Genomic DNA, 25,387 nt, shown 5'->3' on the forward strand with positions numbered 1-25,387 from the left:
AGGTGTGCACTCAAAGGAGTGCACTGGAGATCAGAATGAGGAAAACTCTGATGCTCTAGAGGATGGTCCATGGTCTGAGGTAAAGTTAAAATGGCCCCTCTTTAAAATGAAAAGTAGCCTGATAACTGTAGACTGCAAGCTAGACTCCTTGACCTACCACCTGGATAATATGAAGGCTAAACTGGACAAGCAACAGTCTTGCATTGACATGGCGCAGTAGCAAATCTAAAAACACTGAGGATAATGCAACAGTGCAGTTAAAGGCGCTAAATGCCTTATCTAGTGAACTTGTGAGAATCAAGTTAAAAAATGAAGATTCAGAACCACACTCCTTCAAAAGTAATCTCCCTGCAGTCTGACTCTCTGAATGCACACCTATGGGCAGCACCAAAGACTATATTGAGCAAATGCTTGTAGAAATGTGTGGAAGGGAAAATATTTCACAGATATTTGATGGGAAAAGGTCCCACCACACCCTAGTTCCTAGACCTGTGCCAAGTGGCATCCCATGGCACATCATCACTAAATTGCTAAATTAAAGGAGCCTGGGCATGGCGAGGGAGAAGAAAAAGATTCAACAGAAACTACTGTCTATTGCTTTCTAGCCAGACTTCACCCAGAGACTGCAAGATATTAGGAGGAAATTCATCCCAGTCAAGAAAAAGCTTCAAGAAAGAGATATTCAATATGTCGTGCTCTATTTAGCAAAACTCAGATTCATAATGAATGACTAAACATGAGTTCTCTGACCCAAGAGAGGCTTCCACCTTCTTGAAAATAAATCTCCCCCCCCCCCATCTTGGCAGAATGAAGGAGCAACTGTAAGTCTTGCATCAGAACAGCTTAGCAAAGTAAATCAAGGCCTTGACTTTAGGTTAAAAGCTCTGACCGACACCACACCTCTCCCCTCTTCAGAAGCTAGATATAATAGTTGATTTCATTGGCTAACTGTACTGCTGCTTGGATCCCTGTGAGACATATGGCTAAGTCTGTTAATGCCAGCCCTATAATAAGATTAAAGCAGCCCTATTTTGTTTGAACAAGTTAGGAATGCAGACATTATTCTCAAAATAGGTTGATCCTAATGTGGTAGATGGCACTTGCAGAAGACATAAATATGTTATCACAAGGCAGGTAACACAATCAAATACCTGTTCTGGCCACCCCCAGCAGAAAGCTAGGTAAATGGTTAAAATGAATGATGCAAGGTATATGAAAGATGTTCACCAAACTAGTCATGGGACTGTTATGATGTGTGCCACTGGGAACTTTAGGCCCAGCATGGGTGGGTGTGGTGGAGGGCAGAGGTGTTGGGGGAAGGGGAAGCAATAATAGTTCATAGATCTTAATTAAAGTTATACATAGCAGGCATTGGGAAAGTTAAATCAGAAATTATGCTAAAGTCAGATCTAACGGTGTACCGGGTCGGTAGCCAGTGAGCTGGAATAAAGAATTACAGTCACTACTAAGTTGACAGGGCCAATCAGCCCCTGAAAGACTTCGCCAGATTGTGGCCTATACTAATAGACATAACACTGTTGTAGCAAGAACCTGACTATGCTAAGGATTATCCACATAATATGGCCCAAAACTGGGGAGTGCGTGTACTTTCCACCATACTCCACATTTTTCAGTGGTATCCTTTCTGATCAAAAAAGACTAGATTTCAGTCATTAAAAAGCAGTGGCTGGGGGCGTGTCCAAGATGGCGGCGTGAACAGATGAGTCGATGAGTGCTCAGCCGACTAGGCCCAAAAACACGGCATAGCGGTCCAGAGACTCCCCTCCACAGCCGCCCCCAGGCAAACAGAGCACTATCACGGAGGGGACACCAGGAGGGAGCAACACAGCTCTGGAGCAGGGATGGCGGAGGAGCCGATTCCGGCCGTGCTGGTGAGGAGGCCTGGGAAACGCGGGCAGCGCTGGGTGTCGAGGGTGTGGGCCTGGGTGAGCTCCGGGTGGAGCATCGACGAGAGGAGGGGGCACTGGGGTGCCCGGATGGAGGAGTGAGGGGACACAGGCTCTGCAGGGCCAGTGTGAGGTGGGCGGGCCCTGAACCTGGACACTCTATCAGTGGCACAGACCGGACCGCAAGAGGAGTGGGACGTGGGGCCTGGCGGCTCCAGCGCAGAGCACTGGCCCCCGGCCCCTGAGCCATACCAGCTGGGAAGGGGACCCTGAACATCGGCCACCGGGGAACCCCGCAGCAGACAGGCGCCACAGACAGAGGGGTGTGGTGCGGACCGGGCCACAGCGCCCCCCTCCTGAGCATACTTTTCGACCGCAAGCGAGATGACCCACAGTACGGTGCTGCAGAGAACAGTCGATCAGCGACAGCAAACGGGCCGCGGTGGTGACCAGCCCATGGGGTGCGGCGGAGGGGGCTGCCTCCCCCAGAGGGTTTGCGCAGAGACCCCCTGCAAGCAGAAGCAGACAGTGGCCTCCTCCAAATCTAAAAAAGATCAGTCGGTCCGGGAGATGCTGACCAGATTCACACCAGCATAGAGCAAACACGCCGATGCTCCCACACAATCACAGGTGATCACAGACAAAGGAAATGTGGAGGACAATGAAACAGCACCAGTTACGAGAGGATTCCTTACCACCCTGTTCAATTCCCTGAAGACGAATCTCCGGGACCTGCGGAAGGATCTCTCTCAGGATATGCACGAGCTGCGTGCCGATCTTACCTCGTTGGGGGAGTGAGTGTCAGGCATAGAAGACAACGAGGTAATCAGAGGAGAAGAAGTTTAACAAATACAAAAAGAGATCCTTTGCTTGCGGGAACAGCAGGAGCAACTGCCGATCATGACAGAGGACCTGGAAAATCGCTCCCGCTGCCACAACATACCAATTAGAGGAGATCCTAATTTAGCTGAAGGGGACGATATCAGAGAGTAAACTACAGCCCTGTTCTGCTCGCTTGGGCCCAGAGAGTAAACAAGAGATGTTACTGGACTGGGTCCACAGAGTAGGCTGACCAGGGGGGACTGGGTCGCGTCCTCCAGACACTGTAGCCTGTATCCACAACTTCCTGACCAAAATGAGGAATCAACCTCAGATCCAATTTAGGGGTCGCACCTTGCTGTTATAGCAGGACCTCTCTCTGCGTACACTACAGAGGTGTAGGGAGTTTATGCCCATCACAGACTACCTCCGGTCTCACTCCACGTCCTACAGCCGGGGACACCCTTTCAGACTCATATTCCGCTGCGGCGACCAGACATGACAAGTGAAATCACTTCATGAGGCCCGACAAATTCTAAACATGGAGGAGGACGCTACCGGTGCGGGGGCCCGGGTGGGGAGCCCCTTGAGAGTGGCACCGGATGGAGACGAAAGGAACGGAGACCGCCGCAGCCATCGTCAGCAGAGAGAGCACAAGAAAGAAAATCTGTCCTGAACAGCATCGCTGTCGGCGCCAACACATAGCTGTCGACTGCTGCCGACCGCTGGTGGGAGGGATCCATGGGCCTCAGCGAGGGCCCCAGCCCGATAGCCACTGACATGGGGCCTGGGCAGCGGAGCCTCTGGAAGGCTTACCCAGACCTCACGAGACACCCCTGAGCTTTGCTCGAAGCCCCGCCTATAGTGGACCTCATATAGAGGACTTGGTTATTGTTAGATGAGCACCTGTTGTGCCACCCTGTTAACAATAGTCTTCTCCCGCAAGAGATGCCATAAGACACAACTGCCTGCAGACTCCTACATAGGCACACAATACAATATTATCCCCCGGATACTGGCTACCCACAACACACAGGTGTCATAGCTTTCCCTCTCACACCCACACACTTGACACTTAAGTGCCTGAGCCTCAACGTCCGAGGCCTCAATAATCCCTCAAAGCGGCTAGCCATCCTCTCCTTCCTCGAGCGGTCAGAGAGCCACATATGTCTACTACAAGAGACAGACTTGCTATCCAAAGACACCTATCGAATGCGCTCCAAATGGTTCCCTCAACAATACTGGTCCTCAGTTTCCACGAAACAAGGGGGTAGCGATCTTGGTTTCTAAAACATTCCCTGGGGAATTCCTCACCAAAGTTCATGAGATAAAAGGTTGATATTTAGCCTACAGGGTGCTGACAGAATCATTCCATTTCACAATAGTTAATATTTATGCACCTAACACACATCAAGAGGCATTGATGACACAGCCTCTCTTTCCAACGTTGCCCACCCCTGACACAGCAATACTCGTGGGGGGTGACTTCAACCTTGTTATGGACAACGACCTAGACCAGTCAGGGCACAGACATGGGCAGGCGGGCACTCTCTCCCCAACAGGACTTCACTGGCTCGCAGACTGTGACTTGGTGGATACATGGAGCAATGCACATCCAAACCTCTGAGACTATGGGGCCAGAAGTAGGAAGCCTTTTGCATTTCGCAAACTGCGAAAAACGCAGGTTTGCGGCATGCAAAAGGCCGAACGCGATGCTCATCCTCAAATTGGGAGTCGGTACCGACTCGCAATTTGAGGATGCGACTCACAAATAGGAAGGGGTGTTCCCTTCCTATTTGCGACCGCATCGCCATACTGAGTTGCTTTGTGAGCGCGAATGCGGTCGCAAACCAACTAGGAGTTACCCCCAGTGTCACACTGGAGGTAACTCATTCGCAAAAGGGAAGGGGTCCCCTTGGGACTCCTTCCCCTTTGTGAATGCCTAAAAAAAAAAATTTCAGAGCAGGCTGTGGTCCTATGGACCACTGCCTACTCTGAAAAAAACGAAACCAAATGGTTTCGGAAGTTTTTTCTTTTTGCAACACGTTTTCCTTTAAGGAAAACGGGCTGCAAAAAGAAGAAAAAAAAACTGCTTTATTGAAAAAGCAGTCACAGACATGGAGGTCTGCTGATTACAGCAGGCCACCATCCCTGTGAGTGCAGGGACACGCTATGGGGTCGCAAACTGCGACCCACCTCATTAATATTAATGAGGTGGGTCTTTGCGACCCCATAGCGAGTCGCAGAAGGTGTCTGAGACACCTTTCTGCATCCCATTTTGCGAGTTGCAATTTGCGAGTCGGTCTGACTCGCAATTTGCAAGTCGCTAAATATTCCTTTCCTACATCTGGCCCTATATATTTTACTCAGCAGCCACAAAATGATATACACGCATAGACTACTTCCTAGCCTCTTCAGCGTTCCGAGCTCGCATCCAGTCGACTACAATAGAGCCACGTGCTTTGTCAGATCATGCACCTATAATTTTAACAGCCCAAGTTGATATGAATCTCACCCAAGGACCCGGATGGAGGTCCCAGGATACGATCCTACAGACGCAGGGTTCGGTGGACACTTTGAGATGCACAATCAGACTACTTTACCCGAAACGATGATAGACACACCTATTTAACAACACTACGGGAAGCTCTCAAAGCAGTGGTGCACGGAAGGTGATTTCTCTCTGCAATGGAAAACAAAGCCCGGAAAGAACAGAGGGCATTGCTAGAGCAGAAGGTAGCAGAACTGGAATCTTCCCACAAATGCACTTGAGCGAAAGCCCATCTCCAACTGAGACGATTAGATTGGGATCAAGCCGAATATGATCCAGATGATTGCACAAAATACATAGAAGATCTTGACTGCCAGAGATGTTACCTCATCGCCCTTTTACTGAAAGCTGATATTGAGCAGAGTCTGGGAGGAGAGGCGGTGATGTGAAACATGTTTGCCTTTAGCAGGAAACACAGCCTCCTCGACTGCTGATAACTACAGCTTATAACTGTAAACAGGTATACAGTGCGCTGATTCTATTGAAAAAACTTTAGACTCAAGTTGTATTACTCCATGCTCTCCTAGAGTCTCGGAGGAGAGGCGGTGATGCGAAACAAGTTTGCGTTTAGCAGGAAACACAGCCTCCTCGACTGCTGATAACTACAGCTTATAGCTGTAAACAGGTATACAGTGCACTGATTCTATTGAAAAAACTTCAGACGCAAGTTGTATTACTCCATGCTCTCCTAGAGTAGCACATAGAAGTAGGTTTTAGAGTGTTAGATTTTTACATTTTAACCATGGTAGAATTGCTAAGTATATTCTTGTTGTTCTCAACATGCCCTTGTGTTGTTTTAAATATATTCTGTGTGGCTGTTCTAGATTTCCTAAGCAACAAGATAAGCCTATTTAACAAAAAAGCATTTATTTCAAGTTTTTTTTTTTCTTAGTGCAGTTTGTGTGTGTGTTATTGAGAAGAACTAAATAGGTTTGTTTCAAATCACCACAGCGTCCCTGGATCCCTGTTTACACTCTATTAGTAACCCAGAAGTACTGACACCACTTCAACCATGTTTTGGGGGTGTGGGTTCTGAAGGGCTACAAATGTATATTCTAGCATTGGTGCACTGAACTCAATTCACTCGTGTCACCTCTAGGTGTGAAAAGAAACCTTGTAGAGCTGAGCCAAAGACTCAGTATACATACCACAAATTGGAAAAGGGATCAGGCTGTCTTTGTCCTTTGCTGTTAAACTTAATCTAATGAAGATTTAGAGGCTGCTTAACGTACACTATTGTTCCAGAACGTCCCCATCTCACTAAACAAGGATATTCTTTGTACAACTGAGGGCACTTTTGAACAAGCTGGAAAAGGCTGATAAACAACCTAGAATAGGTCAGAGTAAAGTTATTTACTGTAGATGGAGGGACTAGGGGCGCTGCCCCTAAATTCGAAATTTATTAGCTAAGGTCTCAAGTGCAGTTTATGCACTTCTGGTTTTACAACAGTAGGTGCACTCCTCCCTATGACCTTCAAAAAGGGCTGGCGAACCCAGTGTCTTAGGTACTGCTTTAACCCCTTGGGTGCCTGGGATGGAACCCACTAGACACCAGGGAGTTGTTTTTTGTTTTAAAAAATGAAGAAGGGAACAACCCCTTGAGCAAGGGTTGCTCCCCTGGGGGACAATTATTTATTTATTAAGCCATTTCTGCCCCCCCAGGGGGCAGATCGGCCTATTTTAATGAGGCCGATCTGCCCCCAGGGGGGTTGAAGCCATTAGACACCAGGGCTTTTTTTTTGTTTACTTTTTTTCTTTTAATGGTGAAGATGAGCGCCCCTTGATCAAGGGTCGCCCCCCCCCCCCAGGGGCAATTATTTATTAAGCCATTTCTGCCCCCCCGGGACAGATCGGCCTACTTGACACCGGGGATCATATCTTCTTTTTTTTTCTTTTATTGTTTACACATGGGGAGTGACCCCTTAGGCAAGGGTTGCTCCCCTGGGGGGGTGTATATTGACCATTTCGGCCCCCCTTGGGGGCAGATCGGCCTATTTATATTAGGCCAATCTGCCCCCAAGGGGGAGCAGAAACCACTAGACACCAGAGTTTTTTTTCTATCATTTCAATTTCATGCAAGGGAAGCGATCCCTTAGGCAAGGGTCGTTCCCCTGTGGGGCAAATATATTTTAGGCCATTTCTGCACCCCTTGGGGGCAGATCGGCCTACTTTATTTAGGCTGAAACCACTAGGCAACAGGGATTTTTTTTGTGATTTGGTTATTTTTTTACTAATGTGGAGTGACCCCATGGGCAAGGGTCGCTCCTCTGGGAGGCAATTTTATTTTAGGCCATTTCTGCCCCCCCTAGAGGGCAGATCAGCCTATTCTTCTGTAGCCAATCTGCCCCCAAGGGGGTCAGAAACCACTAGACACCAAGGATTCTTTTTTTTGCGACAATTTCATGCAAGGGGGGCGACCCCTTAGGCAAGAGTTGCTCCCCTGCAAACAAATTTATTTTAGGCCATTTCTGCTCCCCTTGGGGGCAGATTGGCCTATTTCGATTAGGCATCTGCCCGTGGGCAGAAATCACTTAGGCACCAGGAATTGGTGTGTGTGTGTGTGTGTGTGTTTTGTTTGGGGAGGCAGTCCCTTGGGGAAGGGTCGCTCCCCTTTGGGGCACATTAGTGTTGGCCATTTCTGCCCCCCTTGGGGGCAGAAAGCCCAGAGAAGACTAGGGAAGATTTGTTTTAAAAAAAGAAGGGGGGGGGAGAGATCGCCATACCCCCAGCCCAAATTAATGGGGATAAAGTTGTTCTGCCCAAAGAGGGCAGATGGGGCAATTACCCTAGATCCACACCCGGGGGAGGGGGCAGAAAGCCTACTCGATGCCAGGGAATTTTTAAAAAATAAAAAAATTGTGGGGCAGTGGCTACCAACCAGTATGGGCATGGTGATGCCCCCAACCCAACTGAAGGGGGTAACAGTCTTTAAACTCTTGCCCCACACACTAAAACATCCTATCCCATGGCAAGCAAGAGGACATTTGATTATTTTGAGTTTTGGTTATACATTTGGGCCAGAAGAGCTTGTCTAACTCTCAAAATCGTCACACTTGGAATGGTGAAGGCTGCACTTTTTGGGACACTGCCATGTAGAAAAATCTACGAAACCTAGACACATCTGAAAACTAAACATCTGGGCGAATCCAGGGTGGTGTGCTTCTCATGCACCTGCACCATTTTCCGACCTACAATGGCCTGCAAACATCCAAGTTTGCTTGAAATCACACATTTTCCACACATTTTTGTGATGGAACCTTCCGGAATCTGTCGAAATCCACAAAATTCCAACCACCCATCACTGTCGCAACTATACCAATAAAAATTCGGCCCCACTTGTCAGCCTAAAAATACTTTTTTCCAAACTGCCCTTTTGTACCCCCTGAATTTTGACATGTTTTTGGCTCTTCCCTGTCACAAGCACTTGGCCCACCTACACAACTGAGGTATCATTTTTATACGGAGACTGAGGGGAACATTGGGTGGTAGGAAATTTGTGCCGGTGTGGTGATTCCACAGAGAAATGTGGGAAAAATGTGCTTGTTTAGCTAAATTTGAGGTTTTCTGAGGATTCTGGGTACAAAAACACTGGGGGATCCACGCAGGTCACACCTCCCTGGACTCCCTCGGGTGTCTGGTTTTCAGAAACGTCTGGGTTTGGTAGGTTTCCCTAGATGGCTTCTGAGCCCAGGACCAAAAACGCAGGTGCCCCCCTCCGCAATAACATGTAGTTTTGTATTTGATCATTTTGATGTGTCCACGTAGTGTTTTGGGGGCATTTCCTGTCGCGGGCACTAGGCCTACCCACAAAAGTGAGGTACCATTTTTATCTGGAGATTTGGGGGAACGCTGGGTGGAAGGAAGTTTGTGGCTCCCCTCAGATTCCAGAACTTTGCAGCACCGAAATATGAGTAAAAAGTGTTTTTTTTTGCCAAATGTTGAGGTTTGATAAGGATTCTGGGTAACAGAACCAGGCGAGAGCACCACAAGTTACCCCATCTTGGGTTCCCCTAGGTGTCTAGTTTTCAGAAATGCCCAGGTTTGCTAGGTTTTCCTTGGTGCCGGACGAGCTAGCGGCCAAAATCCACAGCTAGGCACTTTGCAAAAAACAAACAGCTCTGTTTTCTTTCAGGAAATGTGATGTGTCTATGTTGTGTTTTAGGGCATTTCCTGCTGCAGGCACTAGGCCAACCCACACAAGTGAGGTACCATTTTTATCGGGAGACTTGAGGGAATGATGGGTGGAAGAAAATGTGTGGCTCCTCTCAGATCCCAGAACCTTCTGTCACCGAAATGTGAGGAAAAGGTGTTTTGTTTGCCATATTTTGAGATTTTTAAAGGATTCTGGATAACAGAAACTGGTGAGAGCCCCACAAGTTACCCCATTCTGAATTCCCCAAGGTGTCTAGTTTTCAAAAATGCACAGGTTTGGTAGGTTTCCCTTGATGCTAGAGGACAAAATCCACAGATAGGCACTTTACAAAAAACATGTCAGATTTCAAAGTAAAAATGTGATGTATCCATGTTGCGTTTCCTATCGTGGGCACTGGGTTACCCACACAAGTGATGTACCATTTTTATCGGGAGACTTGGGGGAACACAGAATAGAAGAACAAGTGTTATTGCCCCTTGTCTTTCTCTGCATTTTTTCCTTCCAGATGTAAGATGGTGTGTATTAAAAAAACATCTATTTGAGAAATGCCCTGTTTTTCTACATGCTGGTATGGGGACCCCAGAATTCAGAGATGTGCAAATGACCACTGCTTCTCAACACCTCACCCTGTGCCCATTTTGGAAATACAAAGGTTTCCTTGATACCTATTTTTCGCTCTTTATATTTCACCCGGTATACAATGAAAACCTATTGCAAGGTGCAGCTTGTTCACTGGCTCTAGGTACCTAGGGTTCTTGATGAACCTACAAGCCCTATGTATCCCCGCAACTAGAAGAGTCCAGCAGATGTAACGGTATATTGCTTTTGAAAATCTGACATGACAGGAAAAAGTTGCAGAGTAAAACGTGGAGAAAAATTGCAGTTTTTTTTCACCTCAATTTCAATATTTTTTTTATTTCAGCTGTTATTTTCTGTAGGAAAACCTTGTAGGATCTAGACAATGACCCCTTGCTCAATTCCGAATTTTGTCTACTTTTTAGAAATGTTTAGCTGTCTAGGATCCAGCATTGGTTTCACACCCATTTCTGTCACTAACTGGAAGGAGGCTGAAAGCACAAAAATAGTAAAAATGGGGTATGTCCTAGTAAAATGCCAAAAGTGTGGGTTTCTGATTCAAGTCTGCCTGTGCCTGGCTAATTTCTTGGGGTCCTCCAGGGGAACCCACACACTTTGGGTACCTCTAGATTCCCTAGGACGTTGGAACAAAAAGGACGCAAATTTGGCATGGGTAGCTTATGTGGACAAAAAGTTATGAGGGCCTAAGCGCAAACTGCCCCAAATAGCCAAAAAAAAGCCCTGGCACCTGAGGGGCAAAAGGCACAGTATTGAACGGGTTAATGTAAAAGCCACAAAGACCCAACAGAGATGCACACAGTTAAACGCATGGTATGGGCACAATATGAAAAGTAGATGGACCAGGTCTCTTTCCCGAGGATGCCATTGATTAATAATCCCAGAAAAGAGGCCACATATGAACCTGGGGTGTTCAAACGATTCCATAGCGGAGAATTACGAACGACTAGGGACGTATATACCAACAAACAATTAAGACACTGAGAGTATCTAAATGCGGGGGCTAGCACATCACTGGACGTGCGGATATCATAGGATGTGCCACCCTGCTGGTGTGCTATTCCCCTCAGTACCAGACGAGCCTATGGAGTGGAATCCCCTTACCTTGAATATGGTGAGCCCTTACTCATTCAGACTGATTATAACAATCTTTAACACTGCAGTGAATGGGATTGTAACAAAACACATGAAGAGTAGGAATACATCATCACGAGATTTACTAGTCCCAATGGGGTTACTGATGCCAACAGGCAAAAGAGGTTTCCCACAACAGGAGATATAGGTTAACTGACTTCAAATTAATAAACAGAGTGCTACTCCCTGGCCAGTATGATTCAGTCTGGCATGGTGGAGACCTCAATGTGCTGAAGATATGCTACTCCTGATTCAGGTCTCATGCAACTGGTACGGCACTGCTATCCAATTGGTTCCTTTTGGTCACAAGTAAATAGGGACAGTAAATACTACAACCGAGAACAGCTTGGAGTTACTGCATTGTTGGAGTATGCAAAAAGCATCCTGAAATTGTACAGGAAACAGGTGGCAATGGCTATATTTTTGGGGAAGAGTTGTGATGAAATTGGTACAGGAGAGCCACCTCGGTTTGAGGATTTCCTTATAGTTATATCAAGGTGTAAAGAGCTGCCAGAGGTGTAAGCCTCTATGATAATGATACCCAGTGCATCCCACTCTAGAGACATTTGAGGCCCACTTCCCATGTACTTGAGTAACCAAAATAGCTGACAGTGATGATATGTTAACAACTGTGATAATAACTGGCAAGATGTCCTTGAAGCAGATATTTAATAGCTGACGTAGAACTGACTTACGTACTACAGAACAGTATTACTAGGCCGCCTGGAACACCATATTAAGGCAACTTGTCGTGATAGCGCAGGTGTTTTAATAAAAATTATTAATGAGTATTCATGTATTCTGAATGATGAATTTCTGTAGAATTTCTGTAGAAAATATAACAACGTAGAAAAATAATGTACACATTTGAAAATGTGATTACGGTGAGTGGCCGTCAATGTTCACAAAGTGTATTAATTAATAGTATAATACTAAGAAATGTGGAGTATACGTTTGAGTAATGTAGTAATATGTCATATTAAGGGTTATATATTTTGTATTAGCTTTATTAATTGTAGGCCTTAACGCAGCAAAGGTCTTGGCCTAGTTGCCAGGCCTCTTGTCAAGCTGTATTTCTTAACGTTTAATAAATGGCTGTCCTAGAGAGTTAAATTGTGATTTTCCATTGTATTGTGTAAATGTGCACACAGTTGAGAATCTTTTTCTCATGAGAACCGACTGCTAGAGGATGCTGTTCTTGCTAATGTAACACTTTGTGTGTAATGTGTGTAAGACTGACTTTCTCAGATGGAGAACAATGGAGACACTGACTGGAGTAGGAGCTGCAACAATGTTGTTACTTGACAAGCCGGATGATGAGGACATTGCAGGACAACCAATCAACGACATGTGAACGGAGTAATAGTAGAATTCATAGATTTGGAGTTTTAGTTTTATTGGATAAAGTGTAAACATGTGATCCCTTGACCAATAGGGATTCGGGAAATAGTTTTGGTCAATTCAACTTAACAAGACTGTACCCAGAGAAGATAGTCTTTGCCCTTTTTCTTGCTGGGCGAAAGGTCAATATTTTCTTGTGCGTCTTGACAAGAGACATGCTTACCTTTAATGCTTAAAGACTTTGCGTTTTCTGAACTTTGATGCTGAATCTTGATGCCTTGCTGATCGACTGATGTCCTGATGACGAAGAATATCTTATCTTGCTGATCCAATTGAAGAGAGGTATAAATCGCACCTATGTGTCTGTTATGCTAATTTGCTTTTTCTTTCCAAGTACCAACCGCATGGTTTTGATAGAGCCATAGTTAGATGTGTTTCCAAATTCGTGTTACTAAATATTTTGCATGAAGCCCAACATGCTGATGCTAATCTGATGTTAGTTAAGGATTCTCACTAATGGAAAGTCTGCTAATCGGGAATAATGCTTGATGAATTTCTCTGCTGAACTTAAAAGTATGTGATAACGTTGACGCAATTGTCCTCATTATTAATTTGTACTGTAACCTTAGAATGTGTCATAGTTCAACCTTTTATTAGATGACGTTTTTTCCACCACTTTGGACAGCCAGTATTGTTTCTGTATGTGTTTAATTTGATTTTGAGGTTAATTTACATGACTTTAGCTTTGTTAATATAGGGAAATAAATATTCTAACTTTTACTAAAAGGTGTGGTTATTCATGACAGGAAGGTCATGATGCATGACAATTACTTACTCAATTTATTATTACTGTTATTGATTATTGTTGATTTTGTGCACTGGTTTTTTATCTGTATGTACTGGAATTATGGTGGGAACATATTAATTGTGAGTCAAAAGGTTCATCGACCTATTGGCGTCCCCTTACTTATTAAGGTCAGACGCGCTAACAGTCGTCATATGTAAACTGCTGTGAAAATGCCTATTTAATTTTGTCTTTTGTCAATGTTTAAATTTTTGTTGCAAAAATTTGTTCAAAAGAAAAGAAAATTAAAAGCAATAAATAAAGAGTTCTGAAAAAGTACTATCTGTCTAAATATTGGATTCCCTGTGTGAGGGAAGAAATGGTGTTGGTACCGCAGGGGTGTTGCAGCATTGTTTGAGGGAGGCCTGGCTGCTAAATACTACATTACAAAACAGATCGTGCCTTAGTTGTATGGGGATTAGACTTTAGCATAGCACTAGGAGGATGAACACATCACCACACCACTATTGTAGCTCTGTTCCTTTCTAGGTCTCTGCCACAACTTCTTCAGTAATGTTTTTCAACTGCTGCCCTAATTATTGGAGGTTAATAGAATGTTCAGCTGACAGGCGAGTAGATATTAGATTATTTAGAGGGAGTACAGAAGGTTACTTTTGATATCACTAGAACCACTACTGAAACACAATCATCCTGCTAACAAGATAACATCTTAATCTGACTGTTGAGTGAATTGCGTTTGTGCACATAAAATGATCCGTTCCTACGTGATACACCACCTGCCTGAACCTTTTGTTAAGGTGAAGCATTAGGTCTCGAATGTAATTTAGCAACTAATTATGAGGACTTTGCATTATGCAAGAGTTTTCACGGTTCAGCCCTGCAGTGGCAGAGACCACTTTCCAACTGCTGTTGAGCGTTGGTTGCCAAGTAGCTCTAAATTAAATAACATCAAATTGTTGGTCCCGGTAAATATCAGAACTTAAGGAAGATAAATCATAGATGATAAATCAATTAGTGTATTTTCTGTTGAAAACTTGATTAGGTTTTATTCTTAAACACAGGGGACCCCAAAGGAAAGTTCCAGGACGTGATAAAATCTCTTTTAGCTGACATTTCCGTAGGGCGTCATATCACACACGTCATCTAAACTAAATTGGTTTCACACTGACTACATGAGGGTAAAACGCATATTGTAGGAATGCGTGTGGATATGAGTATCTCAAAAGGCCTGCATCGCGTCTTTAAAGAGGCCGAGGTGCTTCAGAAATACGCTCAAAATGGCAAAAGGGAAAGAAAAAAATTGGTCCCTGATGGAAGAAATACTTTACACGCGGGATGTATGTAAGTTTTGGCTCTTAGTAGCCAATGGTGCAACAAGCCTCACCCACTCCCTTCTTCGGTGTATCTAAGTAATTTCTCTATTTTAATTTATGCACAATGGTGATTTTTCAGGGTGAACAGGGGTGGCTGTGCACCCCGGTGGTCTGTGTTGACAAAATAAGCACAATTAGTATAGGTATAATTTCATATATTGTATATATAGGCACTGTTCCTGATGTCCTTAGGAGGCCAGATTTATAAATGCCGAAACGCGTCGACTATAACAGTGGAGGAATGCGTGTTGGAATTTTCGAATAATTGGATGTTAAAAACATTGGATCGTATCGGATATTTTTACCAGCGATAGACTCTTGGCTGATGGACGATACGTCTTTTCCATTATTTGCATTACCTCAACATAATACTGCTTTCCACTGAATGGCTAAGCAGCTTATTGGTTAAAATATAACGGTGCTTAAAGGAACTATTGCTTCATTTGTTTTTAATATCGTTTTGGTTTTGCACAGCATTTTTATATTGTTTTTTGTTATTTAAAACATTTTTGTTTGTATCAGTCATTTGGCGATTATAGGGTTTGTTAGTTTGTCACACAGCTGCGAGAGTGTGACCTGTAGACACTAAGCATAATTTAATGTAATTGATTTAATTTAAATAAAGAAATATATTTTCTCAGTGGATAATTCATGTTTCCACTGAGTTACTTGGTTTTGTATCTATCCCTACTGGATTCCTGTATTTTGGTTTTGTTTCTGTCCCTGGTCCAGTGGAGTTAAAGGGCTTCCCCTCTCTGTCTATTCTTTCTCACCCACTCCCTTAGTCATCTTCTACTGGATTGTTGTGTGTGTCTACCTGCTGTGTGTGGGAGACCCCGTTAGACTGTATATCTGATATATATTCTAATAATAACACCAAGCTCGAACATCTGTCATTATTGAACGGTCTTAAAATTATAGACTCTGTCGCCCAGCAGGACTCCTGATCCAGATGCTTTACCAAGCTCAGTTAGTCTGTTCAATGGGCATCACTAGTCTTTTGCTTATTTAACTTTACCATTCGATCAGGGGGAACTCCCCGTTTGTGTAAGGGAGAATTGATTCAACTGCTGTACAAGAAAGTAAACTGTAATGAAACCAATCTTCTTAGATTGTGCAGGAAAGATATTTGCATGCTTGCTGTCAGAAGCATTGAATACTTGAGTGTTAGAAATCAATCTTGTCCCAATTGAGCAGGCAGTATTTCAGTGTGGGATGAGCACCCTTCACCACATCTTTGCTTTATGTTTAGTGGTGGAAAATAGGTCGCAGGGAACTTTGTATTCCTGCTCCATGGACTTCCAAGCTGCATCTGATTTAATAGATCACTTAACTCACTGGCAGAAGTCTTCAAACTGGGGCATCCCAACAAGCTTGGTATATTTTGTGAAAGCTCCCCACATTGAAGATCAGATGCAGGAGTATTTAAATGAGAAGGGTGCACTCATAAAACAGTCTCCATTTTTAATAGCCTAAAACAACGATGTATATTAGCATCCTTGTTAATTTAATTATTACTAGCAGATTTACTCTCAGTTTTCCATAAATCACAGAGCCCCCCCCTCCCCCACTCATAGTTCAGTAGCAGTTCATCAAGGTGGTACTATACACTGACGACCTGGTTATACTGGATCAAACACCAATTGGTCTTCATTATAAAATAGGTTGTTGGATTTGTATTGTCTTAATCAGAAGCAAAGTAAAAATTCCTCAAAGAGCAAGATTGCGGACTTTGGCAATAGGCCAATAAATTCCATAAGCTTTCAGAATTTAGACTTTAGAGAAGGATCCCCTGTATTGGTCTGCTCATTTTTATATGGTACATGTCAATGCTCTCAAAGCTGTGAGAGCTTTAAATAAACTCAACCTAAAGTATGGTGGACTTTCCCTGGGGCTAGTTAAAAGAGTTGTGTGGGTAAAGTTAAGCCTAGCACACGGCATCATGCTCCGATAATATCTTTACTGGAAAATCAGAGACACCCCTAAGTTAGAAAGTGATTGTTGGCAACTCATCCTAGGACTTAAATAAGTATTATGATTGAAGGTATTTGATCAGAGCTAGGTTTACGTGCCGTTTATATTACACTTGAAACAATAACAGTTGCATGTTATTGTAAAGTAGAGCTGAAAAGGAGATGGCTGGAAATGTGGGGTAAGGCGGCACTGGGCAGGCCGGCTGGGACTAGTGGAGTAGTGAGCTGAGCCTCTGGGGCTGACGGCTCTGATTGGCGGAATCGTGAGTCTGAACGGACGGCGGATTCTATGGATCAAGGAGTGGTGGATGTCCCTGCCCCTCAGATTGAAATACAACAAGATGGGACAATGGCAGTGGTGCCTACTGGATCGGTGGCTGGCACTGGTGCGGGGCCACACTTGGACTCCTTGTTGACTTCCGTGCAGAGCTGATTTCCTGTCTGTCGAGCGCTCTTCCTGGGGGCCTGACATCTTCTGGGAGTGGTTTGCTTCTAGAGTGTGATACTGTGTGATGCTACGCTGGGCCCAGAGGGGGCAGTCTTTTCGTATGGACTTGCTGGACATCACTGTTGGGGGGGAGGGGGCAGGGGGATACTGTTCTTTTTTTTGGTCTTTTTGCATTGAAGGTCCTTGGGTGGACAATGTGTTTTGGTTGCCGGGGTTAAGGGTTTTCACTCCACAATTGTGGTAGGCCCTTGAATGGGGGATTAGGCTGTAGTCCTGGCTGCATTCGTATACTGGACCTGCAGTATTATGGTTTCTTTCAGTTGTTATGCTGTATGTCCTGGGTGGGGGTGGGATGTTTGTGTGGCTTAGTTGGCACAGTTTGTCAATGTTCATTGTTGGGTTTACAGTGCAAGTGCTATGGCGTGATGGGCAGGGGATGCCTCTCTCAGGTTAGGGGGGGTGCTACAGTGGGTGACTTGGTAATTCAGTACCAATATGGGTCACATAATTAACATAATGACTTGGAATGTCAGGGGCTTGAAGAGTTTTACCTAAAGATATAGGGTTCACTCCTTTTTAAAAAGGCAGAAGGTGCAGATCGCCTGCCTCCAAGAGACGCATATGACGGAGGAGGAGGTGCAAAAGTTATCTAAGAAATGGCGGGGTCAAATGTTTTCTTCCTCCTTCTCCTCCTACGCGAGGGGTGTGACAGTGTGGGTGGCTCCTGGGGTTCCTTGTATCCACATGTATAGTGAAGCTGATGTTGAGGGGAGGTATGTTCTTATTGAGGGCATGCTGGATGGTTTACCCGTCATCATTCTTAATACGTATGCACCCGATGTTTATGATCCCTTCTTCTATACCAGAATTCCGGAGATTCTGGGGGAAGGTGTTGACAAGCCTATTATTTGGGCAGGAGATTATAACTGCGTGCTGAATGGTGAGTTGGATCGCAATCCCTTGAAGCGTGGTACTAAGCCCCAGATGGTGAGATCACTTACGGATGTGATGAAACAGTTGGGGCTGTGGGATGGTTGGAGGGAGTTGCATCCGTATGGTAGGGAGTTTACCTGTCATTCTAGAACCCATCATATTCATGCTCGGTTGGATAGGTTTCTTCTGGCTGGTCTTCATGGATCCCAGGTTCTGGAGGTCACACATCTGGGTCGGTTTCGGTCTGATCATGCTCCTGTATTGATGCAATTGCAATGGAGGGTGGCGGGTGTTCGTACTGCACATAGTTGGCGACTACCAGCAGAGTTTCTTGCGGATGTGGGGTGTAGGGAGGGCGTGGGTTTGGCCATTATTGGTTATATGTAGTTGAACTGGAACACAGTTGTTTCTAGGGGTCTGGAAACTGAGGCCTTGAAGGCGGTGGTGTGGGGTGTGTGTGTATTGGAACGATGTGTGGAGTGCGCAGGCACATGGAGAGTGAGCTATCCGGGCTGGAGGAGACATTTGGTGCCCTGCAGCGGAAGCTTCCAACTATGAGAGCAGCGGAAAGGGAGGAGCTTAGATTATGCAAGGCGGTCAATGATTGCTGGGTTTCCTTGAGCAGGGTTACCCTCAAAGCCTATAGGCAGCGACTACACCACGAAGGGGATAAGGCTGGCAAGCTTTTGGCATGAATTGTGAAGAGGGTGGTGGAGTCCCCCCTATATTGCATATTCGAACTGTGAAGGGTGAGACAGTTACGAAGCAGGCAGACATTTTGGGGGTTCTAGTAGAACACCTGCGGGTGGTTTCCAGGGATGGTCCGGCGCATCCGGGAGAGGAAGTTGGGTTTTTTTTGCAGCAGATTTGCCTTCCTAGATTGGATGAGGAAAGTAGAGAGATTCTGGATGCGGTTGAGGAGCAGTGTGACGCAATTGCTGCGATGTCTAAATCTAAGTCTCCTGGTGGCGACAGGTTTCCTATTGAGTTGTATCAGATGTTTTCTTTGACTCTGAGAGAGAAGCTTCTGGAAGTGTTTTAGGAATCCCGTGAGTGCAGCAGGTTGCCAGAATCAATGTGACAGGGCATAATCTGTTTGTTGCTTAAACCGGGAGGGGACCCTACTGACTCATTGTTGTATCGCCTGCTCACAATGTTAAATAGTAATGTAAAGATCCTTTGCAAAGTCATAGCCTCCCGGCTTCGTGGGGTGATTTCGGGACTGGTGCACGAAGATCAGTGTTGGTTTATCCCTGGTCGCAGCACGTCTTACAATTTGCGTCGTCTGGCACATGTGCTACACGAGACGGAGAGTGAGAATACGGAGATGGCATTGGTGTATCTGGATCTTGAGAAGGCTTTCGATACAGTTGAGTGGGGGTATCTGCTGGAAGTATTGCAGAGTATGGGGTCTGGTTCTGGTTTCTGTGCCTGGGTGAGGCTATTATACACTGTTCCTACTGCACGTGTACGAGTGTGGGGGAACTATCTGATGCCTGGAAGATTGGTAGGGGCACGAGGCAGGGTTATCCGCTGTCACCTCTCCTCTTTGCTCTTGCTGTGGAACCACTTGCAATATTGCTCCAGGAGAGTATGGCTTCTTGAGGGATTGGGGTGGGACAGACTACTCATGCGGTTTCTCTATATGCCGATGATGCTCTAGTGTATCTCCGGGACCCTACTGACTCGGTTCCGTTGTTGTCACAAAGGATGGAGATGTTTGGGGTTGTGTCTGGCCTAAAGGTCAATCAGAAAAAAATCGCTCCTGTTCCCCTGGGATCCCTCCGTGGAGTCCCTCGGGCTGACTTACCTGAGGCCGGCCACCGATGGGAAACTGAGAGTTTCCGTTATTGCGGGTCACGCATACGGTGGCTGCACAAAATACACATGATGTCGAGCGAGTGGTTGTTGGTCTGGAGCGTTCGGTCTCATTTTGGAACAAATTGCCTTTATCTGTCATACGTAGGGCAGCGATAGCGAAGATGGTCTTTCTGCTGCGGTGCCTTTACTTGGTTAAAAATTCTATGTATCCATTGTCCCCTCAGTTCTTTCGTAGGTTGGACAGCCTTTTAATTTTATTGGTGTGGGCTGGGCGACGTAGTAGAGTGGCTTTGCCGGTTTTGCTAGGTGCGCTGGAATGTGGAGGGCTGGCGATTCCCATGTCGCATTACTATTATGCATCCCATTTGCAGTTTGCTGCTAAGGGGTTGATAGATACTGACAACTGGGAGAAGAGATTGTTCGCTGGAGTGCTGGATAGACAGGCACTGGTGTATCTTTTGATGGGAGGTGGAAGGTCTGCCACTATTGTTCCACGTTTGACAAGGGTCACTGCTGGGATCTGGGAACAGGCCGTCAAACATGTATTTAAACAGGCTCCTTTTGACCGGGAATTGAGAATATGGGACCTTCAGCCTTTCCGGGAAATGGAACAGTTGATGTCTGTGGAAGCCTGGAGATCGGGAGGTTGTGAAGTAGTGAGTGATCTTTAGCCTGCCGGTGAGATCTGGAGTGGGTTCCCGGTGGCACCGGTGGCTTCCTCGGTGCTACATGGCCTGCTTAATTTGGGTGAGGGGTTGCACCTGATCACTTGCTTTTATAAAGCACTCCGAGAGGACCAGTCGTTGGTAGTGGGAGTGAGTCGCAGGGCACCTCTGTCTGATTGGGACTTAGCGCTGTCTGTCCATGGTGCGTAGGGTATCGTGTAACAACAGATTTCAGTTACTTCACTTTAACTTTGTACATAGGACGTATCTCACGCAGGGTGTCCTCGGTGTGGCTTGTTAGGTGCTTCTTTCTTGCACCTGGCCTGGGCTTGTAGGTTGGTGAGTAGGTTCTGGCATGATGTGGTGGAAAGGGTTGTGGATGTGACTGGCCTGGGGATAGAGGTGACACCAATGGCTTGTCTGTTGGGAGTGATCCAGAAGCCACGAGGTCGGACTATTCCATATAAGTTAGCGCAACTAGTGCTGGCTAGGCGTAGCGTAGCGATTGGATGGATGAGCGCCCGGAGTCCATTGCTCTCTGAATGGGTACGAGACCTACTCGAGTGGGGTGTGGCTGAGGAGCAACACATGCGCTGCACGTGCAGGGATGACAAGGTGGTCACTGATTTGGAGGTGTGGGCATCTCTTCTGCAGCTATTTTTTGGTGTGGTGGAGGTGGTCTCTGCTGACAGTAAGGAGGATGAGGGTGGGGATAGTGTATAATGAATCCAGTGAATTGGAGACGATCAACTATGGTTTTGGCCTTTTTACCCTGACTTCCCATAGATAGCATATTGTGTTTGGTCTCATGTGGCTTTTCTGTCGGTAAGGAAGGTGGTCTGGAGGGGCGGGTTTTCTCACTTGCATATGGGATGCGATTGGTGCATGTTTGGTACATGCTTGATTTTGCTATAATGTTGTATCATAATATAAATTTGTTTTTCTTATTTGGGCATGCCTGCACTGTACTGTTTGTTTACAATTTATATAATATAATATATAATAATCAATAAAAACAGTTTAAAAAAAAAATGTAGAGCTGAAAAGAAGTCAATCGCCCAGTTATGGCTAACCAATTATTGGATGGTTGTATAGGGTGAACATATTCAATCCAGGAAAGAAGCTATTCTTTACTAAGAAAACATAAAATCGCAGTGAACAATAAAATGGCATAGTATGTCATAATGTTTTGTAATTTCAGAATGTAGACCCTATCTAATGAGCACTATTTTAGAAAAGATTTAACTTAAGTAAAACAATCACTGTTAAACTAGGGCAGTAAACTCTATTTTGGTGGTTCTGATAATTTAAATTCTGTAGGAGACCAAAGCATTTATTGGCTTTTGTTGAAAATGAGGTTGGGATTTGGGTTAAAAATAAATATCAGCCATAATAGGAATCAGCAAAACATGTACATTGTTGTTCCTGTACATTGTAAACAGTATTTACTCCTATTCTGAAGACATATGGATCTACTAAGGAGGCTAGTGATTTTATTTTGGGCTTGGAATCATTAACAATGGTCCTGGCGGTAGTTGAACATTTTAACTGCAGTGTTTAACGTTGAAAAGTTTGTGATACAGTCTTACTGCATAAGTGATCCGATTGCTTTGCAGTGATTGTAAATTAAATTGTTGAAAGTAATTATTTTAAAGGACCTTCAGTCTAAAAAACAATAAAGTAGTAATAATAACAATATTGGATATATGGCACTGGGCTGCACATACACATACCCAAAGGCTGTTCTGAGACTACTTCTGGCACTATGAGATCTGATCTCCTCCACACCCTTAACCCTGATTCCGGGTCAGGGAGGACTTAGGATAACATGACAAACATCTCTGTATAATGGAGACAGAAAATGCCTTAAGGGTCAAGAACCATCTAAAAATGTACTGTTTAGTTATTTTTACAGTGCTAGATCAAAAACACATCATCAGTCAAGAATGTGAAATATCTGCCTAAAAGATAATATTTCAAAATCTCTACTGCCTGCTTTTGGTCAAACTCTCCTTCTCTGCTGTGGAATATTTAACTCATGGCAGAGGTCACGGCTAATGTACAAGCCTGAGAGGATCCCATTAGGCTATCCCAGAGGCAACATCTCAAACAAGCACATTTCTGTGTCTTCAGTTTGTAGAAAAAAATAAGCACTAGTTCTGACAGATAGGACTCTAAACAACAAAAGGCTACATCTGCTTCATCTGTCAATTTTCCTCATGGTGGAGCAGTCTTGTCTAGCATGTCAGACAAAGGGGCAGGAATGTTAGGAAAATTGGTTCTAAAACGATTGCAGTACCCAGTGAAGCACAGAAAAGCTTCTTTCACTGAAGCAGGTAAACCCATTATCTTAAGGTGTCCCCAGTTTTTTTAGCTGGGTTATTTAAGTCAGTTTTCCAATATTGCATTTCTTTTGCAGCTTTGACAGACTCTTGGACCAACTGCCTTACAAACGGCTTTGACTTACATAGCATTTCGATCAGCGTTGTCTAGCCCAGTGGTACTCAACCTTTTGACTTCTGGGACCCCCACTTTATCATTACTGGAACCCAGGGACCCCTACTGGATCATTATTGGAATCTGGTGACACCCCCAATGTGTCATTATGGGAAGTTGGGGACCCCAGCCTAAACACCGTTGATGATTTGAACCACAAAACAATACACAAAAATACAGAAACAAACATTCCATGTAACACATACACAAATGAAAACACATTTTATTTATCTGCAAACAAATATAAATAAATAAATTAAAACTTTCATTTTAATAGGAAGGTTGGTGCTTTTCTGAATTCAATTGAAGCCATACATTGTCCATCTCATATTCTGTTTGATGCACCTACACTGCTCCCACAAATCAATCTGAGAATACTAATTTCATTTTTAGCCTCCTATTTCAAATTTCTTGAAATTTAAAGTACATTAAAAACAAAATGGACATTTATCAACTTTCTTTCTATACACTGTGTTAATATGTTAATATTATTTTATTTGTAAGCAGTCGCGGAGCCCCTGAGGAGGCATCATGGACCCTCAGGGGTCCCTGGATCACAGGCTGGTCTAGCCATTCTGAGGAGGCAAAACACACTTTTTCCAATATGGAGGCCTGGTCATGTTGGTGTACCTCAGAAAAAGTGCTGGCTATCTATCAAGATTAAGCCTTATTCAGATTTCAATAAAGTAATAATTTGTCTTTATCAACTGGTTGGTTAGCTATAAGGACCACTTACCTTGAAGGCCACAAATCAGTAAATATAAAGGAGAAATAATGGCACAAAGGACAATAATATGCCTTCTGAATAAATACAAACCTTCCACAGGTCAGAAATGTGAAAGGTGGCCTTGTGGTACACCCCTTCTCTCCAGGCACGGTATCTTGAGTACCACACTAGCCAGGGGTTCAGTTCATATCCAACAGCTTGAAATCCTACTTTGGCAGCTGCAATGACCTATACACAAACACAATGTAAATTTGGTGTTCATTTCACTCACAATACTTCCAAAAATATATAAATTAGAAATATATTTTCCTAATGTGAAGTTGCAATCAAAAGCACATTTTAGGCATCTGTTTTCTGTGACATCTGCAAGTATCTGAATTAGCTAAATAGCACTTTTCCTTTCAGGTTCCTGATTTATAGTTATCCCATGGTGGAGTGAGAAAGGATTTGAACGCCTCTTGTACAATTAGTTGCCAGTCTAATTTAATTTCCAATTAATCAGATGACACATATACTCTTTATTTTAGTTTGTAAATATAATGACTGTACATAGTTAGTTTAGCATTGTAATAAATGACTGTAACTAAAAATAAATGAGTGCATATAAATACAACATAAATATTATCAACATGAAATAATTTGTTGAGCATTGTAAAAATACATTTTCCAAACAAAAAACATTTTAAAAAACAAACACCAGAAAAAATAAAGTGCCACTAGTGAAATTATAAAGTGCAAACTTCCATACTTACAACCCCCCTTGCAGCTAACAAAAACATACTTAGCTCAGTTTTGCCAGAAGGATGATAAAGATTGATAAAGGTGTTTTAACGAAGCAACATTTTCTTTAATTTGCTGACATATGATATAAAGATCTATACTTCCGTTTTCAAGGAGAGGACATGAAAGTGAGTTCTTCGGATCCTACAACATAAATGGAGCAGTGGAAAATACTCAGGATTTTCCCTGATACCATTTATGACAAGAATAATGAAATTCTCCAAGAGCTTTTCCCCATTAGATGTTGTGGGTTTACGTGAAATCCTCCGACTAATTTCTGAATTTACCGATTTCCAATATTGAACAACTGAAACTTAGCAAACTGAAAGTAAATTGGTTAAATTATTCCTAGAATTTTATTTGACAACTCTTCTGGAAAGTGGGTACAGACAAGTTATTTTACTTACAATATAGATACATATTGTATTCACATATATACTCAATGCACAGACAAAATAACTACAGAGAGGTTGAACTGGGGATCTTCTTTATTGGTTCAACCATATTATACCAGATTACGATCAAAGACTACCTATGGCCATCCTCTGTAAAATGGACGTTCGCCTCTACACCACTGTCTGTGTGCTGAGACAATGGTCCTAGATTTCCAGTGCACTGAGATAGTTTGCCCAGTCTTTCCTTGGAGTGTGGTTCCTATTGTAATCTAAAATTTGATTGCATACACTGCAATCCCAAACAAACATGAAGGGGAAATAATCATCATTTGGAAGATAGATCAGATTATCTAATGTGAGATTGATTAACAAGTTTAAGTTGCTGGGATCTGGATGTCAGATATAATTGAGAAGCACTTAGGATTCTGAAATCGGACAGAGATGAGCTGATTATGTTTAGATTTTTATAGCA

General features: G+C 44.0%; 1 protein-coding gene across 3 annotated transcripts in view; it reads right to left on the reverse strand.

Annotated features, from left to right (window-relative positions):
* ATPSCKMT (ATP synthase c subunit lysine N-methyltransferase) overlaps positions 1-25,387 on the reverse strand; it is a 253,696-nt gene that overhangs the window by 157,638 nt on the left and 70,671 nt on the right. For all 3 annotated transcript variants that reach the window (XM_069219693.1, XM_069219694.1, XM_069219695.1), the window contains one exon: positions 23,831-23,968. In XM_069219693.1, the coding sequence (XP_069075794.1) occupies positions 23,831-23,968 (138 nt within the window). The remainder of the gene's footprint in view (positions 1-23,830; positions 23,969-25,387) is intronic.

Source organism: Pleurodeles waltl, chromosome 2_2 (genome assembly GCF_031143425.1).
Source record: "Pleurodeles waltl isolate 20211129_DDA chromosome 2_2, aPleWal1.hap1.20221129, whole genome shotgun sequence".
Lineage (NCBI taxonomy): Eukaryota > Metazoa > Chordata > Amphibia > Caudata > Salamandridae > Pleurodeles > Pleurodeles waltl.